The sequence below is a fragment of the Phascolarctos cinereus genome, unplaced genomic scaffold, assembly GCF_003287225.1.
Source record: "Phascolarctos cinereus isolate Bilbo 61053 unplaced genomic scaffold, phaCin_HiC Scaffold_2;HRSCAF=192, whole genome shotgun sequence".
In the NCBI taxonomy this organism is placed as follows: Eukaryota; Metazoa; Chordata; class Mammalia; order Diprotodontia; family Phascolarctidae; genus Phascolarctos; species Phascolarctos cinereus.
Genome location: NW_027555625.1, coordinates 390,643,719 through 390,663,692, shown reverse-complemented (window position 1 = coordinate 390,663,692; position 19,974 = coordinate 390,643,719). Strand labels below are relative to the sequence as shown.

General features: G+C 43.6%; 1 protein-coding gene across 1 annotated transcript in view; it reads right to left on the bottom strand.

Annotated features, from left to right (window-relative positions):
* Window positions 1-19,974, bottom strand: part of CYFIP2 (cytoplasmic FMR1 interacting protein 2) — a 137,847-nt gene that overhangs the window by 73,327 nt on the left and 44,546 nt on the right. Inside the window, 9 exon segments of the mRNA XM_078150535.1 lie at window positions 1,378-1,474; window positions 2,713-2,869; window positions 4,472-4,625; window positions 8,235-8,382; window positions 8,956-9,122; window positions 13,500-13,625; window positions 13,724-13,843; window positions 16,186-16,303; window positions 18,490-18,581. Coding sequence (XP_078006661.1) covers window positions 1,378-1,474; window positions 2,713-2,869; window positions 4,472-4,625; window positions 8,235-8,382; window positions 8,956-9,122; window positions 13,500-13,625; window positions 13,724-13,843; window positions 16,186-16,303; window positions 18,490-18,581 — 1,179 coding nt within the window.

Genomic DNA, 19,974 nt, shown 5'->3' with positions numbered 1-19,974 from the left:
TTAGGTGTTTGGTTTGGTTTTGCTTCCTTTGGTGGTAGTTTGGTAAAGAATAAAGTATCTAAAATCAGAAATGGGCATCTGAGCATTAATGAATCATCTGCTATGGACAAAGACCTCTGCTAAGTACTGGAGAAACAGAGATGAAATAAGACACCGTTCTTGCCCTCAGGAAGCTTATAATGACCAAGATTCAGTAGATTAGGTTTGACTTTGATGCCATGTTCCTCAAAGCCTTGTCATGCCCAGGATCTGTGACACCCAACTTGAGTTGGCGTTCATAATGATTTTGGTGTGCATGCCACCCCAGGGCACAGGGCTGAGTTTGGGAAGAGCTCAGCATTCTTGTTCATTTGCCCCCTGAAACATACAAGCTTTTGCTTCACAACACACTGCAGGAGTAGCCCCCACTGCTTCCTCAATCATCACCCCTTCATTGGTCCCCTACTTGATACTGCAAAGCATTTTTCTCATTCATTGTCTCATTCGATCCTCGGGATAGCTTTTCAGGTGTGGTAGGGCAGGATAGGGATGATCATTTATTCTTTATATAGTAAAACTGAGACACAGAAAGTGGTTTGTTGGGGTGGTAGCAGCTGTTTTGTGTGATAGCTGTTTTCGTTGCAATTGTTTAGATAGGTGATGTCTATGTACTGATCCCCATGTACTGAACTCCCAGTAGAGAAACTTCTTCCCGGGAGGCTTATCAGCAACATAAATAAGTCTTAGGTAGTTGCCTGGGGCATTGAAAGGTCACCTGCATTCGTTACCCATGGTCTTATACCCAGTATGTATCAGAGGTAGAACGTGAATCCCACAAGTGGCCCCCTCTCTGCTCCATCATATCACCTCCCTGACCCAAGATGACCTAGACATAAATGTCCCTTTGTTAAATCAATCCTTCCCAAATGGTTGTTGGAGATGCTTTATTAATTTAATTTTTTCTTTTTTATTATTAAAAGCTTGACAGACATGAGCAAACATGAATATTCCCTTGTACAAAGAACCAAAAAAGAGGATTGTGTTGGATACTGTGAATATCTGTTACATATAGCTTGGAATTTTTAAAAAGTAGATATTAAATTTAGCTCAGTAGTTCCAACACTGCCTTCCTTATCTCTGTCTTCTTCTGAGGTTCCTTCTATTCTCCTTTACGTATTTTTTGTTATTGTTGTTTTTGGGTTTTTTTGTTTTTCGGTGAGGCAATCAGGGTTAAGTGACTTACCCAGGGTCACATAGCTAGTCCTTTACATATTTTCTAAGACGTTTCATGCTGGCACATCTTTAAAGGTGTCTGCCTCTATATTCAAGACTAGAGATCTCTTTGTCAGTTATAAAGCAGGGGAGAGGCAGAAATGTGAGGTGATACTTGGCCCTTACCTCGGCTTCAATCTCATCATACAGGAACTGCTTTTTGAACTTCGTCAAGGCGTAATATGCACTGTCATTGTAGAGATCCAAAGGATACAGCACATACCTTAGGGGACAAACAAAAGCTATTAGTTGTTAGCTCTGAAAATCATCTTCATCACAACGCAGGAGTTTTGGACTCTCACGGGGAACAAAAAGAAAGAGCAGAATTTGGGAACTGATTAAGGTCTGATGCACTACGTATACCTGGACCCAAGGTTTGCTGTTGTTCAGGTGTTTTCAGTTGTGTGTGACTCTTTGTGACCCCATTTGGGGTTTTCTTGGCAGAGATACCAGCCCAGGCAAACAGGGTTAAGTGACTAGCTCAGGGTCACATAGCTAGGAAGTGTCTGAGGCCAGATTTGAATTCAAGGTAGCTGTTTAGAATTAGGAAAGAACACTGTTCACTCTTTTATTGCTGTATGGTAGCCCTGAGAGTCAGTGTGATATAATGGATAGAGAGTTAACCTTGTAGAGAGAAAGACCTAGGTTTGAGTTCCACCTCCAATACACATTCTAGCTACTTGAACACAGCCAAGTAACTAAACCTCTTAGTGCTCCAGACATCTCTCTAAGACTAAAAGTCTTGAGTGAATTATTATTTTTTTATCCCACTGAGGCAGGTAAGTACTTAAGATTTATGGATACAGAAACCAAAAGGTTAGGTCAGCTAGGACAATAAGCCCAAAGCCCTAATTAAATTAACCTGCAAAAAAATCAGGCAGCAGATAGGAATGTTGACAAACACACAAACCCAAATGATCATTTCTTCTCAAGACTGCAATGCTCACTGTCATCAGACCTGACTATTATGAGCGGGGGTAAGAGTGTAAATGAGACAGCTAGGTGATACAGTGGATAGAATGCTGGGCCTGGAGTCAGGAACACCTGAGTTCAAATCTGTCCTCAAATACTTACTAGCTGTGTGACCCTGAGCAAGTCACTTAGCCCTGTTTGCCTCAGTTTCTTCATCTGAAAAAAAATGAGCTGGAGAAGAAAATGGTAAACCACTCCAGTATCTTTGCTAAGAAAATCCTAAGTGGGATAACAAAGAGTTGGACACAACTGAAACGACTGAACAAGAAGAGTGTAAACAAGTAGACTTTTTCAATCTATATACCAAGCTGATTCAAATGACTGATGTTCGGGCTAATGCCTAGTCTGAGTTTCTTTTGGGCAGGCACATGGCTTCTCCAGTTTCCCCAGTGGGTTTATGGCAAGCACTTGGCCCTGGGAGGACCAGACCCCTTAGCAGATATCTCCCTTGCAAACCTCCCCATTAACCCCAGCTCTGCCTCTTCTTACTCCATCATGGAAGGTTCTTTGGTTTCCAGGATATGGTCTGTTAAAATCCAGGGCATGGACATCTCGATAGGGAACTGGATTCGACGGCCCATTGTCAATTCCAGGAAGAATTCTCGGAACCAAAGCTGGGAGAGGTCACAACACTGCTGCAGGGCTTCTAAAGGCACAGGTAGGAGAAGCTAGAATTAGTCATCATATAGAGGGATGATGTCCAGATGCCTGCACCAGGGGCAACCAGAGTCTGGTGTGTTCCTTTGGGATTTGGTGCAGGTGGCCTAAAAGGAGATCACAGACTGATATCACAGGGCTACTGCCAGGCCCAAATGAATCCATGCAAATCATGAATGGCTATAATAGTGTCAGTTAAGCATCATCACCACCACTGATATTGTTTTTGGGTTAATGCCTTTGCAGATCATGGTAGCCATCAGTTTGCTGAAGATGTAAAAGACAAAAGTGTTGATGAAAATATTGGATAATAAATATTACATGGCAGAGTAATCTTATCCAACTCTATTTCTTGTTATCCCTAAAATGAAATCTCTGTTCATACCAGAAGGGTCTCTAATGCCTCTCTTACCTCAAATTCATGTTGATTCCTTGATGTCTCTCTCTCACCTGAAAAGTTTCTAATTTCTAACATAAATTCTATTCTTAGGGCAGCTGGGTGGCACAGTGGATAGGGTGCTGGGCCTCGAGTCAAGAGGACCTGAGTTCGAATCTGACCTCAGATACTTCCTAGCTGTGTGACTCTGGGCAAGTCACTTAATCCTGATTGCCTCCAAAAACATTCTATTCTTGTTTCAAGACCCTGCTCAAGGCCCAACACGTATGATCTGTAAAACATACCTTGGTGTTTATTATATTTGTTAAAAGGTAAGCTCCTTGTAGGTAAAGATTACTTCATTCTTCATATTTGTTTCCTTCATACTTAGTATAGTGCCTCGAACTAATAGGTACTTAATAAACGCTTAACTAGCTGATTGCTTTGTCCTGTGTGTTAATCTAGTGCTTCCAGTAGACTTCAGATCAGATATTATAGTTCTTTTGTATTTCCCATAGTGCCTAGCATAGTGCTGGGTACAGAGAAGGAGCTCAAGAAATACTATCAGACTGATTGATCAGCCTTTCTATAGAATCACAATCTACACTAACTTACTTTTGGAAAATAAAATTTTGTGCTAACTTCAGAGGGCAATGAAGCCACGACTGAGTCTTAGAGCAATCCTGATTGTATGAATCATTTAGGATTTCTTTAAAGTTACACATGGCATCATGTTGAACATAACCGTGGGGTCCCACTCATCCTTCATCTCATCCTGTCCAACCAAGACAAAACCCAACCTACAGAGAGGAAAAGGAAGATGAGAAAACTGGTAGAAATGCCCTGGAATGCTGCCTTGCTGTAAGCTAAATATTTCTAATTAATGGATCTTAAGTAGCTAACTTGACAGATGTGGTAATAGGAAGAAGAAAGTTATGTGAGTCTTATTCCCCTGAGGACATGGGGGCTTGTTTCCAGTCCTCCCTCGAGGATTATGAGCCAAGCCAGCCACAAACATCTGCTGAAAGCAATTCTGCTAAATCAGGAAGAAAAGAAGCCAGACAGATTCCAGTTTCCCTAACCTCCAAAATCACACCATAAATATGCTCCATAGGGAACTGAGCAATTATGGGAACAAAAGAGGTTCAATGAGACTAGCATAGTCTTACCCTGTCCTCACCCTCTTCTGATATGGAATTTGGAATCAAGGCTCACCACTAATGTTGAGCAGATGAGTAAAGAAGAAGGACTGCTTGTGGAATTCCTCAATGGCTAGAACGATTGGTCCATCAAGGCTACTCCTCAAGGTTTTCTTGGAGCCACTTTTGTCTGCGATGAGGGACTCCAGCATGGTCCTCACCATGTACAGCTTGAAAGGACAAAAAGACACCAGAGAGTTAGCGGGTGGGCACTTTTATCCTAATAACACCCAAAGTAGTAATACTACTAGTAATACCCAATGGCTCTGCACATGATAAGATGGCATATGAATCATCAGCAAAAGATCTGACCACATTCAGTCTTTTAGTGTCAAGTGTTTTCTACTCAATTTTAATTCCTTAAGACAAAATCATCTATAGGTGGTATGGAAGTATATTCAAAACCTCCTTTTTAGTTCAACTGAAAATATGAAGAAATAGTATTTCTCCAGCCTAAAATCCTTTCTAGAATTTTTCCTTTACGAAAATATGGAACAAAAACACTGAGGCTTCAGAAAGATGGAGTAAGGATGGTAAACAAATTTAGAACAAAAATTTTTTTTTCTATTTAAGATAATTGTTTCATTCTGAAGGGATGAGGGTATTGATCCCAGGAAGGTCCTCTCTAGGAGAACATTTGAGGATAGTGATCCAAGAAGGAACTAAGTCGTTACTGAGTAACTATTCTATTTGATACAGTAGAGAGTTAATGCAAAACTGTATTTTAACATATTGTGACCTTTTCTTCATTCAAGATTCCTATAAATGTTACTTCAAATTATCTTGGAGTATAGAGAGATGTCCAAGGGCACAGGAAGACAAGGTCAGTTTGGACATTTCTTTCTAAGCTAGAAATGCTTGAATTCAGAATAATGTGAATAAAAATAGTTCCTGGCAGAATTCTGCCTCATGCGTATAGCACAATATTTGTATTAATTTTTTTCTCCAACAATTTATATGGGGGTAGTAATACTTGCCCTAAAGCCAGCTTGGTGGCTCAGTGGATAGAGCACTGGGTCTGGAGTCAGGAAGACCTGAATTCAAATGCAGCCTCAGATACTTACCAGCTATGTGAACCTGGACAAGTCACTTAACCTCTATTTGCCTTAATCCACTGGGGAAGAAAATGGCAAACCACTCCAGTAACTTTGCCAAGAAAACCCCATGGATAGTATTGGCATGATATGGTCCACAGGGTCACAAAGAGTCAGACATGACTGAACAACAAGAGCACAATCTTTCCCCTATTGTAGGGGGGCTGACTGTAACTGCCTATTGATGGCATGCTTTAAAATCTAGCCAATATGCTCTCTTTCTTTTTTCTGTGAGGTTTTGGAAACTGAGCCAAGGAATATGCTGACAAGGAACATTTACTTGCTAAAGGCCGTTTTATTGATGCACACAGGAACTAATATGCCATATCTTCCTGACGCCACCCAAAAGATCCAGCCCTCCCTAAGTCTAAGTACATCCCTACGATGCCCACCGGCGTGGATTTACTGGAACTCATACCAACAGTGAAGTTGCCTAAACAAACTTTCAAGACCCAAGCCTCTATGCTGTGCTGGTCCCCAAAGAAATCTGCTGCTGTAAGCCTTGGGATCCATCAGAGCACGAGGAGATAACCCAATAAAAACAATTATTACCATACTGATGAAATTGCTACTGCTGTGGAGGTAATGCCAGGGATACAATAAATAGGACAAGACAGAGTCACTCAAATGTCTCATCTCAACAGCAGCCTGTCCCATAGTGCTGGCTTTCCCAAGACTCCCCTAAATACCTCTGCTTGCTGGAATCTGTGCTTAACAACCCACTCCCTAACCACGCCACATAATGACAATAACCCTATAATAAAGGGCTTTTGAGTCATGACCTCTTTGGCAGTCTGGTGATGCCTATGCTACCACTTCTCAGAATATTTTTTTAAATTTGCAAATGAAGGAAATGCTAGATTTCTGTTATGGGTTAGTGAAAATAAAGAGGCAATTTTTCATAGACCCTTTGAAATCTACCCATGAATCCCCTGAGGACCTGCAGACCCCAGGTTAAGAATTCTTGCCATAATATAAATGATTATAAAGCAGCAACGTTCAAATGCTTACCTAAGAAATGCTCTGTGATTTATGGATGTTGTTATTGAGAAGAGATGGAGACCAGCATGGGGTTGGGTAGCACTGAAGATAAATGCTCATAGACCTCTCTTATTCCCCACTTCTCACAACTTTTCCTTAATAATAATAATAGCTAATATTTATGTAGTGCTTACTATGTCCCAAGTATTATACTAAGTGATTCCCAAATATTATCTCATTTGATCCTCATAACAACCCTGGAAAGTAGGTGCTATTATTATCCTCATTTTGCAGATGAGGAAACTGAGGCAAACAAAGGTTAAGTGACTTGCCTAAGTCACTTCTCTTTTATTTCCTGTCTCCATCTATCTGTTGATATCTCCCTCATGTTTTCTTACTCTATTTTTCTTCTTCTTTTATCTTTCTCTCCTACTCATCTCTCAGGGCTACCAGTAGTATCCAGGTACTCAGCTTAATGTCCTAAGGCATTCAGGGCTGAGATGGTCATTGACCCCTGGTATAAAACATAAGTACTTGAAGGTGGCCATGGTTTAGAGGATTGATCACTGGGCTTGGGGTCAGGAGACCAGGGTTTGAGCCTTGCTTCTGCCATTAACTGGCTATGTTGTCTTGGGCAAGTCATATCATTTCTCAGAAACTCTATAAAATGATGTCAGATGTGTCAGATGCTCTCGGGTTCCTTCTAGTTCTAAAATCCCATTATACTAAGTAAAATACTTCCCTCTTACCTAGGGGGACACCAGGAAGAAAAAAATGTCTCAATGAATTCTTTTTCCTGTGACTCTTTTTGAAAACAATCTTTCTCAGATTCCCAAGAGTTCTTTGGGATTGTACCCTTACCCCATCTGCTCCTCAGGCTATGGGAAATTATACCCATTTGTTTATGAGAGTGGGTTCTCACAAAGATCCCATTTCTTTTTTCCCCCTATTATTTACCAGACTATCCTATTCCAATTAAATATTTTGTTATCAGGAAAGAGGGTGAGGAGGAAAGGCTGTTTCAAGCAACAAATTGTGTTGCATAGAAAGCAGAAAATACTCAGGTGCCAATTAATCTGACAGACACGAAGACAAGGGAATTACATGGAAGTATTGATACTCAGGTTTTGAAAAGAGATAGGGAGAGTAGCTATTTCATTTGTGGTATTGGCCAACTTCTTTCTTCTCTCTGAGCCTCAGTTTCCCCATCTGTATAATGAGGATGGATTGGATAACCTTTAAGGTCCCTTTCAGAGAATCTATGAGTCTATGATGCTGAGATATCTCTACAAAGCTCTAAGGAGTTCTTTGGACTGATCAAAGCTACCGTTACAACTGATACTATTACATCTGAATAGAAATGATAACAAGCGTGGATAGGATACTATACCTTATGCCTATATGGTATTTTATACTTTTTATACTTTTCAAAGAGTTTTCATGTATATTACCTCACTTGTACCATACAAAAAACCCTGTAAGGCAGGTGAGGAATCATCATCATATCATTTCTGTGTCACAGATAAGGAAACAGAGGCATGGAAATGTTAGGTGACTTGCCCAAAATCAAATAACCAATTTGTGTCATGTCTGAAACTAGAACTCTGGTCTCCTGAAGCACAATCCAGCACTCTTTCTACTACAGCAGTACAAGGTGGTAAGGCAAGACCCAAACTATGATGGGCTGTGCCTGGCGCCTCTTACCTGAGTGCTAGAGGGCCCAACAGCTCGCCGTGGAACCTTGATGTCAAAGCCACCCTTCGGGTCCTTCTCCCCTCTCAGGCAAGGGTCATTGGGTGGTTCACGACCTCCCTCCCAGTCGCAGATTGTTTTTCGAATAGCCTGTAGGACACTGAAGCAGGAAGAGACGTGAAATCAGACCCGGTTTTCCAAGAGAGGAAATTAATCTAAACTCACGTGGAGGGAAATAACTTGGGTAGGAGGTCATAGGGTCATAGAAATAAAACTAGAAGGAGCTTTAGAAGCCACCTAGTACAGGCCCCTCATTTTACAGATGAGGAAACTGAGGTCCAAGGTGACAAAGGCAGATGGTAGCAGGGGCAGGATTTGCACTCAAGTCCTCTGATTCCAGAACTCTTTCCTCTATATCACCGAGACTGGACCAGTTATGGTGCCTACAGCTTGGGTATTTTTTTTTTCATTTCAGGCCTTTCTGGCTCAACTCCTTCCTCCATTACCTGGACTATACTCAAGAAGGTGGCCCAGCTTCCACAGAGGGAAACACACATGATTTGTCCAAGTGTTGCAGTACATGGGAATTTGGTAAGGAATCAAGATGGTGAGCACATGAAGGATATTCTGCCCAGAATTTCCTCTCTGGGTCGTAGGAAGCCTTTGACCACTAGGAATCTCATGGGAAAGGGAGAGCCCAGGTCTTTGTTTTAGTGTTGATGCCATCACTAACCTGATGAGGACATTCTTCTTCTTCCTCACAGCCTGCCTCAGGGGCTCTCTCAGGGTCACCTGGGCAAAGTCCTGCAGGGCAGCATAGATGGTGTTCCTGATGGCCTGGTTAAAGACACTCTCCATTCTGCCCATGAGCACCTGTAGACCTTTGATCATAGCAATCACCTGGGCCAAGAACAAATTTGAGAATCAATCACATCTAGCCTTCCCAGAGAACATTCATTTGCCTTTGATTAGAATCATCAGGTAAAGTGAAAAGCGACATTGAATCAAGTTCAAGCCTCTCATTTTACAGATGAAAAACTGTGGTATTCGAAAATTGAGTGACTTGTCCAAGGTCATACAGGTAGTAAAATGGCAGAGCTGGTATTCCAATGCAGATCCTTTGACTCCAAGACCAAAGTGTCATATTGCATTTTTTTTTTTTTGGCCAGTCCTATAATTTCATTTGTGGAGTGAAATCCTAGTGAGGAAACTCTCTCTGCCAATGTAAAATCAGAAACTGTCCTGCAACTTAAGAGTTTTGGAGACTTGCCTAGAACCCTAAGAGGTAATGTGATGTGCCCACAGTCACACAGCTACTATATGTCAGACATAGGACTTGAACCCAGGTGTTCTGGGCTCAAAAGCTGGCCCTCCGTCTCTTCCACTACAATGCTTTTCTGGGGCACTCTGAAGTGACAAAACTGTGAGCATTCCTTCCCTGATTCTTGGGCTAAAGTACAGCCCAGAGACCTGGATTGATACCTAAACCGTGCTCATTCTTTGTGTTTCCCATGGGAGCCTCCAACTCCTTCTGAGTCGTGACAGAAGTCATTTTCAGAGCTAACAGTCTTTGTTCCCCTCGGGGCTGTGCTGTAACCCTTACGTCTCTCCAATAACAGCTGCCGCCCCACATTCATTTTCCAGAGCACTTTCTAACCATGATATCCTTGAGGTCAGTAGGACAAGGATTATTACAATTCCATTTTTACTTATTAATTTTTTTTTGTTTTAAGGAGAACGGAAGCAAATGAGAGAAAGAAGGTCAAGTGCACAACCATGGTCACACAATGAGTTAGTAAAGCTGGGATGAGAATGTAATAATCCTGACCCCCGACTCTGAGTTTTGTCTGCTGGATGACAAAAATAATTTCCACTTACACAGCAATTTAATGGTAACAAAGTTCCTTCCTTACAATGACCTGTGAGGTCTCTCTTCTCCCAATAGAGAGACAGGGGACAACGGAGGAGGAATATGGCAAATGCAATCAGATGAGGTCTCTGTGTCCATCGGGCTTCCTTAAATGTTTTTCTTTGTTACAAGAAGGTGGGTGGGGCAGGGGGAAATGGCTGTAAAACAATATGCTGCCCACTTTCTCACTGTAAAGAGGTAAGGGATTACCAAATCAGAATGGCGTGCACATTGATAGACAACAAGGGGTTTTGGTCAATTGTTTTTGTCATGTAAGAAGGTTCAACGGGAGAGAGGACAGGGGAAGGAAATGACTGTGATTTAAAGATAAAAATGATTAATTAAATATTTTTAAAGGCATCAGTACAACTGGAAAAAAAAAGACCTCTAATCATAGGCTGATCTTGCTGTTTGTCCTTCATTCTTGAAGAAGACCATGACATCAGGAAGGTGATGCCATGACTTGCAAGTGAATTCGATTGAAGTGATGGAGGGCTGTGCAAAGTCACCAGCTTCATTTTCTCCTCTGGAGTCATCTGGGTCCATGGACAAGATACAGATCAGGATGACTGGAGATGGCCACGGATTCAGGGGAAGACCTTGGCCTTTTTAAGCTAACATCTTTCCTAGGTATCAGTTTCACTGAATCAGTGCCCATGATTAAAGCTAGGTACGACACGAGGCAGAGAGGGGCAACTAGGTGGTGCAGTGGATAGAACACTGGCCCGGGAATCAGGAGGACCTGAGTTCCAATCCGGCCTCAGACACATACCACTTATTAGCTATGTGACCCTGGGCAAGTCGCTTAACCCCATTGCCTACCCCCCCCAAAAAAAAAAAAGAAATAAGGCAGAGAATGGCTTCTTTTACCTTGCTAAAAATACATGGGCACATCATGAAGGGAAGAGGGCAGGGAGGAGAGAGAAGATGGTCCCAGCCTTCACATTCCATCTCAACCCATGCAGTTCATCAAAATTAAGAAAGGGTTCACAGGGCTGGAAGGACTTAAACTGAGCATTGAAGGAAAAGTAGACATTAGACAAGGGAAGTAAAGAGAGGGGGGCATATCAGGAAGCTGGAGAAACAAAAATAGGGAGGTGGGAATATATGTGGCAGTTTTGGGAAGAGTTAAGAACTAGCCTGGGTAAAGTGAATGGTTTGTATAGTGGGGATGAGTTGAAACAATTGACTGGGACCTAGTTGTATGACCTTAAGTCACTTCATGCCTCACTTTCCCCATCTGTAAAAGGGGTTGTACTAGATCAGGGCTTCTTAAACGTTTTCTACTCCCAACCCCTTTTTGTGTTTTGGTAGTGTTCTTTGGCGATGCATGGCCTGAGGGCACACTGCAAAGTGCACATGCTGCCTGTTCAGAGCCAAGGGCACAGTGAAGTTGTGTGATACAACATGTGGAAGCTCTGCCAGAAACACCTTGGATTCATTAGGCATTTGATTTCGAATTAATTTTTGGTTTTTGCATATTCAGAAACCTTTTACTGTTGCCAGATTTTTCTTGACCCCATATGGGGTCATAACCCACAGTTTAAGAAGCACTGTACTAGGTGACTTCTAAAGCCTTTTTTACTTCTAACGTTCTGGAAATTCTCTCTTTGTCTCTATCTCTCTTTCTTGGTGCCCTAGTTAATTCTCAAAGACTATAAGTTACAGACAATTTCTCAGTCTACGTTAATGGAGAGAGTCCCTACACAGAGGGATTGTGCCTAGATTGGTGAAATCCCAGACGCAGTGCATGTATCCCAGAGTCCCCGGGCCTCTCAAAAGTGCACACTCTTCTGTTTGGGTCAGGACCTGTGAGCTCATCTGGGTGGAGAACTCCTGATGAGGTGAATCAGAGCAGCATCGATTTAGACCTGACAGGGATGTTAGAAATCACCTAGTCCAAACCCAGCAAAGTCACAGCCCGATGTCTGGAAGATCTGAGTTCGAATCTGGCCTTAGACACTTACTAGTTGTATGACCCTGAGCAAGTCATTTAATCCTGTTTACCTCAATTTCCTCATCTGTAAAAGGAACTGGAGAAGGAAATGGTGAACCACTCTCATATCTTTGCCAAGAAAACCCCAAATGAGGTCATCAAAATTTGTACATGACAATCTGAACCCCTCCTTTTACAGACAAAGAATTGGGGCCCAAGAGAAGTTGTGACTTGCCCTTAGGGGCCCTCTACAGGTAGAGTAAATGGCAGTGCCAGGATTTGAACTCAGGTCTTCAGATTCCAAAACCAGCCTTCTGTCTACTGTATCAACCTGCAATCCTGCAGATTACAGTTTTAGAGAGGTGCCTGGAGTTCTGAGAACTCAAGTGACTTGTCCAGGGTGATGCTGCCAATGTTTCTGGGGGAGACTTAAACTCTACTAATCCTTATTCAGGGGTCAGCTCTCTATTCTCCATCTCATGGGGCCTCAATGTAGGTCCCAGTGGAGTCTACAAGCTTGTTTCCCTGCATGTCACTGGCTCTAGTGTTAAACGCCTTGGGTTTGAATCCCAGCTTAACTATTTACTGCCTGCAGGACCTCGGACAAGTCACTGAAAGTCTTCGGGCCTCAGTTTCCTCATTTGCAAAATGATAGGCAATCTCAAAGGATCCTTCCAGCTCTAAGCTCTGTGACACCAGGAGCCGATACCTGTGATAAGCAAGATCTTGAATTAAATGGTGATCCCTCAGTTAGCATGGGCTGCGCTAAATTTCTAAATCTCCAGACAAACATTAGGCCAGAGGCTGCCACACCCAGATGAACCAGTTCAGCTACAGCTCAGCCTATTCAGCTAAGTACAGTCAGTATTCATAAAGACTTGTCGGTGATTGAGTGATTCTGATGGACTGAGAAGAGAGGGTGATTCTACAAGCATCTCCTCTGATTCTCTGCCCCCTGCCAGGGGCTCCTAGAGCTGCCTTGATGGATGCAAAGGAAGGCGGCATTCGGGAGCCACCTGGCTCTCCTGTGGACCCCAGTATCACCTCCAGCTCTGAGACTGCATGATGTCATAACTTTGGTGTTCTCAGTCCTTTATGCCTCAAGGTTAGTGAGTTTCAGAACCTCACCTGGGGACAACTTTTGTTCCAAGGAAGGACCATAAAAGGACAAAGGGGACACTAGGAGTGGGGAGAGGAGGGATAAAGGCGGACCTTGAGGGCAAAGGATAGGAAAGGAAAGTTAATAAGTAATATTTGCAGCTTACCACCACGTGCAAACGAGAGACAGAACCCAAAAGGTAGGCTGAGGCCATTCAGTGAAGGCCATAGGGGCCACTAACGGAAACCGTACTTCGGGCCTTAGCCTAAACGCACCGTTCCACACCTTCCCGTCAACCACGATCAGCGGGGAGTCGAGAAGCGAGATGCTCACCTCCACAAAGGCAAACTTCTCCTCGCTCGTGTAGTTGTAGCGGGTGGCTCTCTCATACTCTTCCGCTGTGCCGGGGCAGTCCTTGTTGCAGAACTTGTCGGTAGGGTGCACCAGCTTCCAGGAGTACTGTGGAGGGGAAGACCAAAGATGAACACCGGGCTGCTTGTAAAGGCCGGACGGGAGGGAGACGCTGTGCACCTGGGGTCAGAGTCGGGGTCACTTACCACCTCCATGACATGGGCACTCCACTTGGAGAGCAGCTGAAGCCCCCGTAAAGCCAGATCAAAGAGCTCCCTGTACTCTTCATCTGACTTCTGGCTGTCTAATCCAGAACCAGTCACCACCTGGAGAACACCAGCCAACAAGGGGAGTCAGACCAATCTGCACATTCACTCCTCCCACCCCAGCCCTGGGCTCTGCTCTTGCTTCTAGCTCAGGTCTCTTTCCTAAGAAAACAGGCCTTTTCATTCATTTCTACTTGCCTCAAGGAAAAATAGGGAGAGCCTCTGGACCAGTGGTGTAGGGAATGCTCTGGTGAGGAAACTTCCTCTACCGAGGCATCTTCTCTGCAATCTATAATCTGAGAGAGTTGCCTAGAGCGATGAGAAGTGAATACCTTGCCAGGATCACACAGCTAGTGTGTGTCAAAGGCAGGATTTGAACCCAGGTCTTCTTGACTCTAAGGTCAATTCTCTATCCACTAAGCTATACTGGTTCTTAGCTTGCACAGCGCTGCTGTTGAATGTCACTAACCCATTACAGAATCATAGAAAGATAGAATAATATATCCCAGAATTCAAAGGGACCTCATGGGACATCTAGACCAGCTATATCCTCCTCCATACAACCTTTCGCTTTCTTACCTTATTTTTTCATTCCTTCACTTATACTGCCTTTCCCCCTTCTCTAGCCTATCAAAATCCTTCAAGGGCCAATTCAACCCTCATACCTCTGTCAAACCTTCTATAACCACTCAGCCCAAAGTGATCTTTTCATCCCCTGACCTTCATCACCACTTCTCACATGCTCCCTTGCATTAGTTTTTTTTTTTTTTAATGTGCCTTATCTCCTCAGACAAAATTATATATGAGTTCTTTTTGGGCAGAAGCTATGTGTTTTATTTTTTATCTTCCCCACCTCCCCAAAGTGCCTGTGAAATCATGACACACATAGTAGGAACTCAATCACTACTTGACTAATTGCTGACTGATAACAGGACTAAGTCAAACCATGGCATCAGAGTGCCAAGATGGTCTGAATACTCTCAATGATGGCTGAAGATTCTAATCAATTATTTCCATAGTCTTGTCTATGGCTGGTTAGAGTATGGGGCAATATGACCATTATTGTAGGTTCGAGCCCTGTGTGCTCTTATTTGCTTTGTTCTGGCTTCATGGCCACGATGAAGTACCATGGTATAGTGTTTGGGTGCTAGACTTAGGGTCAGTAAGACCTGAGTTTAAATTTTGTCTCAGACACTGTATGATCCTGGGCAAGTCAATTAACCTAACTGTGCCTCAGTTTCCTTACCTGTAAAATGAAGTGGAGGGACTCAGTGACCTCTAAGGTCCCTTCTAGCTCTAAATCTGTAATTCTATAACTCATAACTTATACGCTCCATGCCCAAGGGAGCCACCTTGAAAAATGCAAGCCATATGTATCACCCTTCTTTGCAGAGGGCAAGGGTATAGGATATTGCATGTGCTTTCAGACTCCAGTAATACATGGGTTAGTTTGGCTTATGGATGCTTTTTTCTTTTTTTTCTGTTATAAGAGGTGGCCCAGCTGAGTGGTGGAATATTCAGAAGTAAAGATGATACAAAAACAAAAACTATCAATAATTTTTAAAAATTCCAGTCACTGGCCACAATATGATGAGAAGATATAAATGGCAACTTATCACTGCTGAAGGAAAAACAACTCCAAACCTGTGACCTATTGACAGCATATGTTTTTTAGTCCCAGCATATATGGTCTAGAATAGATTCTAAAAGTCCTGCTGAAACTTGTATTTTGACCAAATATTAAAAACTTGGGTGAAAGCTAGTGGCATCTTCTTCTTTCATGTAAAGAATAGCAGAGAATTCAAGATTGTACTGGAATCAGCTTGAATTGGCCCCTGAGAGCTGATTGTTAAATTTTTACTGTAAGTATTTCTACCTCAGAAATCTGCAGATGCTACAAATCAGGGCTTGACTTATCATTTTGTTAATTGTCTGGACTTAAGAAGGTGATGGAGAAAATGTCAATAATGCAGATTAAATTTAAAAGTGTATCATAGTACTTCTTTTTCCTTGGAGAGCCACTTGTTAAACATTTACCAGCATACCTCTGAGAGTAATCCTCAGGCTCTGACCTCCTCATTTAGTGATGTCTACAAGCTTTTGGAACTTTTTTATCCCTCTCTCCCTTCTCCCTCCAGCATTTTCTCATTTCTCTCTCTCTCTCTCTCTCTCTCTCTCTCTCTCTCTCTCTCTCTCTCTCTCTCTCTCTCTCTCTCTCTCTCTCCCTCCCTCCCTCTCTGTTTCTGTCACCTTTTCTGTCTCTGTCTGCTTCTTTCCCTCTGCCTCCCTCTACTTCTTTCTCCTTCCTTTTTCTCTCTTAGGGGGCAGGGAACCTCAGCTGCCTCTTGGTCCCTTTCTTGCCTTCCCACACCCAATCCCAGTAGCCCTGGGACAGGGCTCACCTCACTGTTGCTATAGCGAGCGAGCTCGGAGATGAAGCGGATGTGGTCATCCCGGATCTGGACCATCTGCTCACAGATGTTGTACTGGGGGCTGATGCTGCTCTGTGTGCATGTCCACCTGGACAGAAAAGCATGGGGTCTGAGTAGGCACCCAGCATCACATTCATGGGTGGGGCAGAGTCCTTCTGTTCAGAAGCCGCTCCTTTCAGATAGTATCCATCAGTCTGTCACTATGGCCCTCTTGGGGCTTTGGAACAAGCAAGGATCCATGAACGTAATACATCTCAGTCATCATGGCCAGGGGAACCTGCTAAGCCAACTATTGGAAGGACCCATAGTGGAGTGGGTCAGTCTTTCTGCTTCCTTCTCTCTAGGGTGGGTAGAATCTCTAGGGGACTAGCTTCTATATACACAGGACCATCTTCTACTGACCGCCACAACCCTCTTTCAGGCAGCCCCTGTCCACTGTGTACTTACCTGACACATAGGAGGAGAGCATAGCCAACCCTGTCCTCAGCTACTCTCCAGGGCTGCAAATGACTCAGCTTCTGGTGACTGCAGAAGGGCAGTGCAAGCTGTGCAGTGTGCCAATACTATTGTGCCACCATCCTGGGGATGCGTCTTTATTTGGAATGGGGACCTGGGCTGGGGATAGGTGGGTCACTCCATCCTTCACAAGCCCTTCACTTACATGGAATCAGTGTGGTAGAGGAATACCACCTGACAAGATGCCACACTGGGCTAGTGCCACTGACCAGATGCTATTTTTTTTCTTCTTTTCACACGAAATGACTCTCCTTTGGTCCAGAAAACCTCCATAATTGGAAATGAAACTCTTGTCTTTCTTTATGAATACTGGAGAAGGTGAGGAAAGATCCTGAATCCTAAGCTAGGGCTAGAAAAGAGCTTAGAGATCATCTGGCTTGGCCTCCTTATTTGGCATAATGTGTCAATGTGTGGAGTAGAGGAAAGAACCCTGGATCTGTAGGCAGAGGACTTGGGTCTGAATTCAGGCCCTTCTCAGGTTAGGGCTAGTCATTTAACCTCTCTGGGCCTCAGTTTTCTTCATCTGTGAAGTGAGGGCATTTAAACCAGATGATTTCTAACATCCTTTTCAGCCCTAAATCTGCAATGCTATTACATAGAGGCCCAGAAAGAAGGGCTTTGTTTGTCCAATGTCACAAAGTCAGTTTTAACCAGAGCTTGGATTAGAACCCAGGTCTCCTAATGCTGGCCCACTTCTCCTCACCAATATAAAGGTAATGACAGCACCTGCCTTTACCCTTAACTTATCTCTGAGAACTCATGTACACTTGGGAAAAATGAGTTTGAAATTCTCAACTTGGCGCCCATCTCAAAAAACCTCTGCACACAATGTGATAGCACAGTGGGCAGCATTGGCTAGAGAGGGACAAAAGGCATCATCACCTTCATCTTCATCATCTGTAGTATTACTGTCAGCCACTTGTATCATGATGTAAAGTTTGCTTTGCATTGCTTTGCATGTATTATCTCATTCCATAGACTCATCTGGCTTTACTTTGGCTGGCACGGGCCAACGTGATCTGACGATTCTTTGTGTGCCCAGCACCTACCACAGTGCTGGCATATAGTAAGCCCAGTGCATGCTTACAGATTGACTGGTTGACTGATCTCTATCTCAGGTATAAGGCCTAAGGTAGGTTGAATTCAAAGGTGCCATATCAGCTCTCCTGAGGTGCTTAGGCTCCTGGATTAAGCACTGCTGATAACTGTGTCACATGGTACAAAATGGGGTGATTTTGTGAGATGGGCTAAGATGAGACAGTCAGACCCACTCCACATGTGGTAGAGTCCTCACCACATCTATAGCTAGAGGTAACTTACTTAGGGTGCCCACATAGTTTCCAAAGCAAGAAATATTCCAAATGCAGCATCTTGCATTCCTCTCTAAGTCCTGAGTGGAGAAGGGTCTCCTTTGCTTCCTGGGGCACCCAAAGATGTGGGGAGTGGCACGTCCTAACTTCACAGAGAGAGAGTGCTGTGGCTATGCTCTGAGCATGTTTGTACCCTGAAAACAAAGAGTGGGTAAAAAAGTGTTCAGAGCACTCCACCACGCACACCTTCACACTCACTCCTTGCCACTCGTGGGCCATGAGCCCAGGAAGCACGACATCGAAGGCCAGGTGCCAGGTGCTATGGCTCGCATCCAGACCTCCAGACGCTCCCCGAGCCAGGGAGGGAGGACGGGCCGAAGCTGCTCCCTTGGCCTCCCTGCCAGGCGGGACCACACAGGAGCCAAGAGACATTACGGCACGCACTCACTTGGATTTGTTCTCCTCATAGTGAGCACTGGTCTTAATGTATCTGGCCAGTTCTATCTGCATATCGCCGAATAAGGGGACCACCTGCAGCTGCTGCAAAGGAAACAAAACACAACATAACAATAAGGAATGGAATGGGAAGATCTCAGAGGGATTTTCTATGATGGCAAAGGAGAAAAGAAGTGAGCATGAAGACACGCGTGGTTAGCTCACGTGGAGATGACTCCACGTTCCCTCCTCTCAGTGGTAAGCTTCTTGAAGGCAGGAACTACTTCACTTTTGCTTTTGTATCTAAGTATAGTGTAGTGTCTTATATACTACACACACATAGGTGGCACTTAACATTTGTTGAATTAAATTGCTGGTTGAACATAGATCTATTCTAGGCTATGGATGTGAACCCAGAACTGATGTCGAGGGAACCTTCTCTTAGGCATTATCATTTCCATTTTACAGATAAGTAACTGAAGCCTAGGCAGATTAAGTGACCTGCCCAAAGTCACACAGCTAGTTAATGGGCAAGCCAGTTTTAGAAACCCAAGCCCGACTGCCAGGCTGATGCTATTTCCTCTAGTACCCTCCACAAATCAGCAGAAAGCTTCAGGAGGATTTTCATCATCCTTGAGAACACGTTGTTACTATTTCATTTCACTAATGGAAGGAAGTTAGAGACTGGAAAGAAAACAATTGGGATGAAATTATAAAGCCATAGATTATTTTTCACGAGAACAAAAAGGAATCTTAACTAAAAAGTAAGATATTGGGACTCAACGTTCAAATCAATGAAGCATTAGAAGAGATGCCTGGAGGAGTGCTCTCTTCCCTTGGGGATCCTTCCAAATGAGACTCTGGTTTGACCATGAGACAGTTCTGCCTGGAGACACGGGACTGAACAAGACCATTCAATCCACCACAGTGCTTCCGGCACTTTCTGATCCCAAGATCCTAATTCAGTGTGTAATCTCGGCTTGGTTCTTCCCATGGAACGATGCAAAAAGCCCTAAACTTGGAGCCAGAAAGTCTGGTTCAAGTCCCTGCTCTCCCAATGACGAGTTAGGCCACTGGGCCAATCATTTCGCCTCTCGGTCTCCTTCTTCACCTTTAATTGGGGATAACAATCACTGTCCTACACATCTCCTGGAGTTGTTGGGTCCAAGTGAAAAAAAAAAGTGCAAAATATTTGTAAACTGTTAAGTGTAATAGAGATATAAACTATCAGTGCCCAGTATGTTTTCTGTATGCAGTACGTATTTACTACATGGCTGAATGACTATAGGAACGAATGGGAACCTTGTTCAAGCAGAAAATGAGATGCCTCCTTCAATGACTTCTTCTAGATAACAGAGAGGGGATGTGGTGATTGAGAAACAGATCAACCATTGCCTTCCCATGAGACAGAACCGTGGACTACGGCTTGAAAGCTTCTACGGCCCAAACCCAAGTTCCGTCCCATCGTGTTTCTCCAGCTCTCCCTGTGGGTGCACGT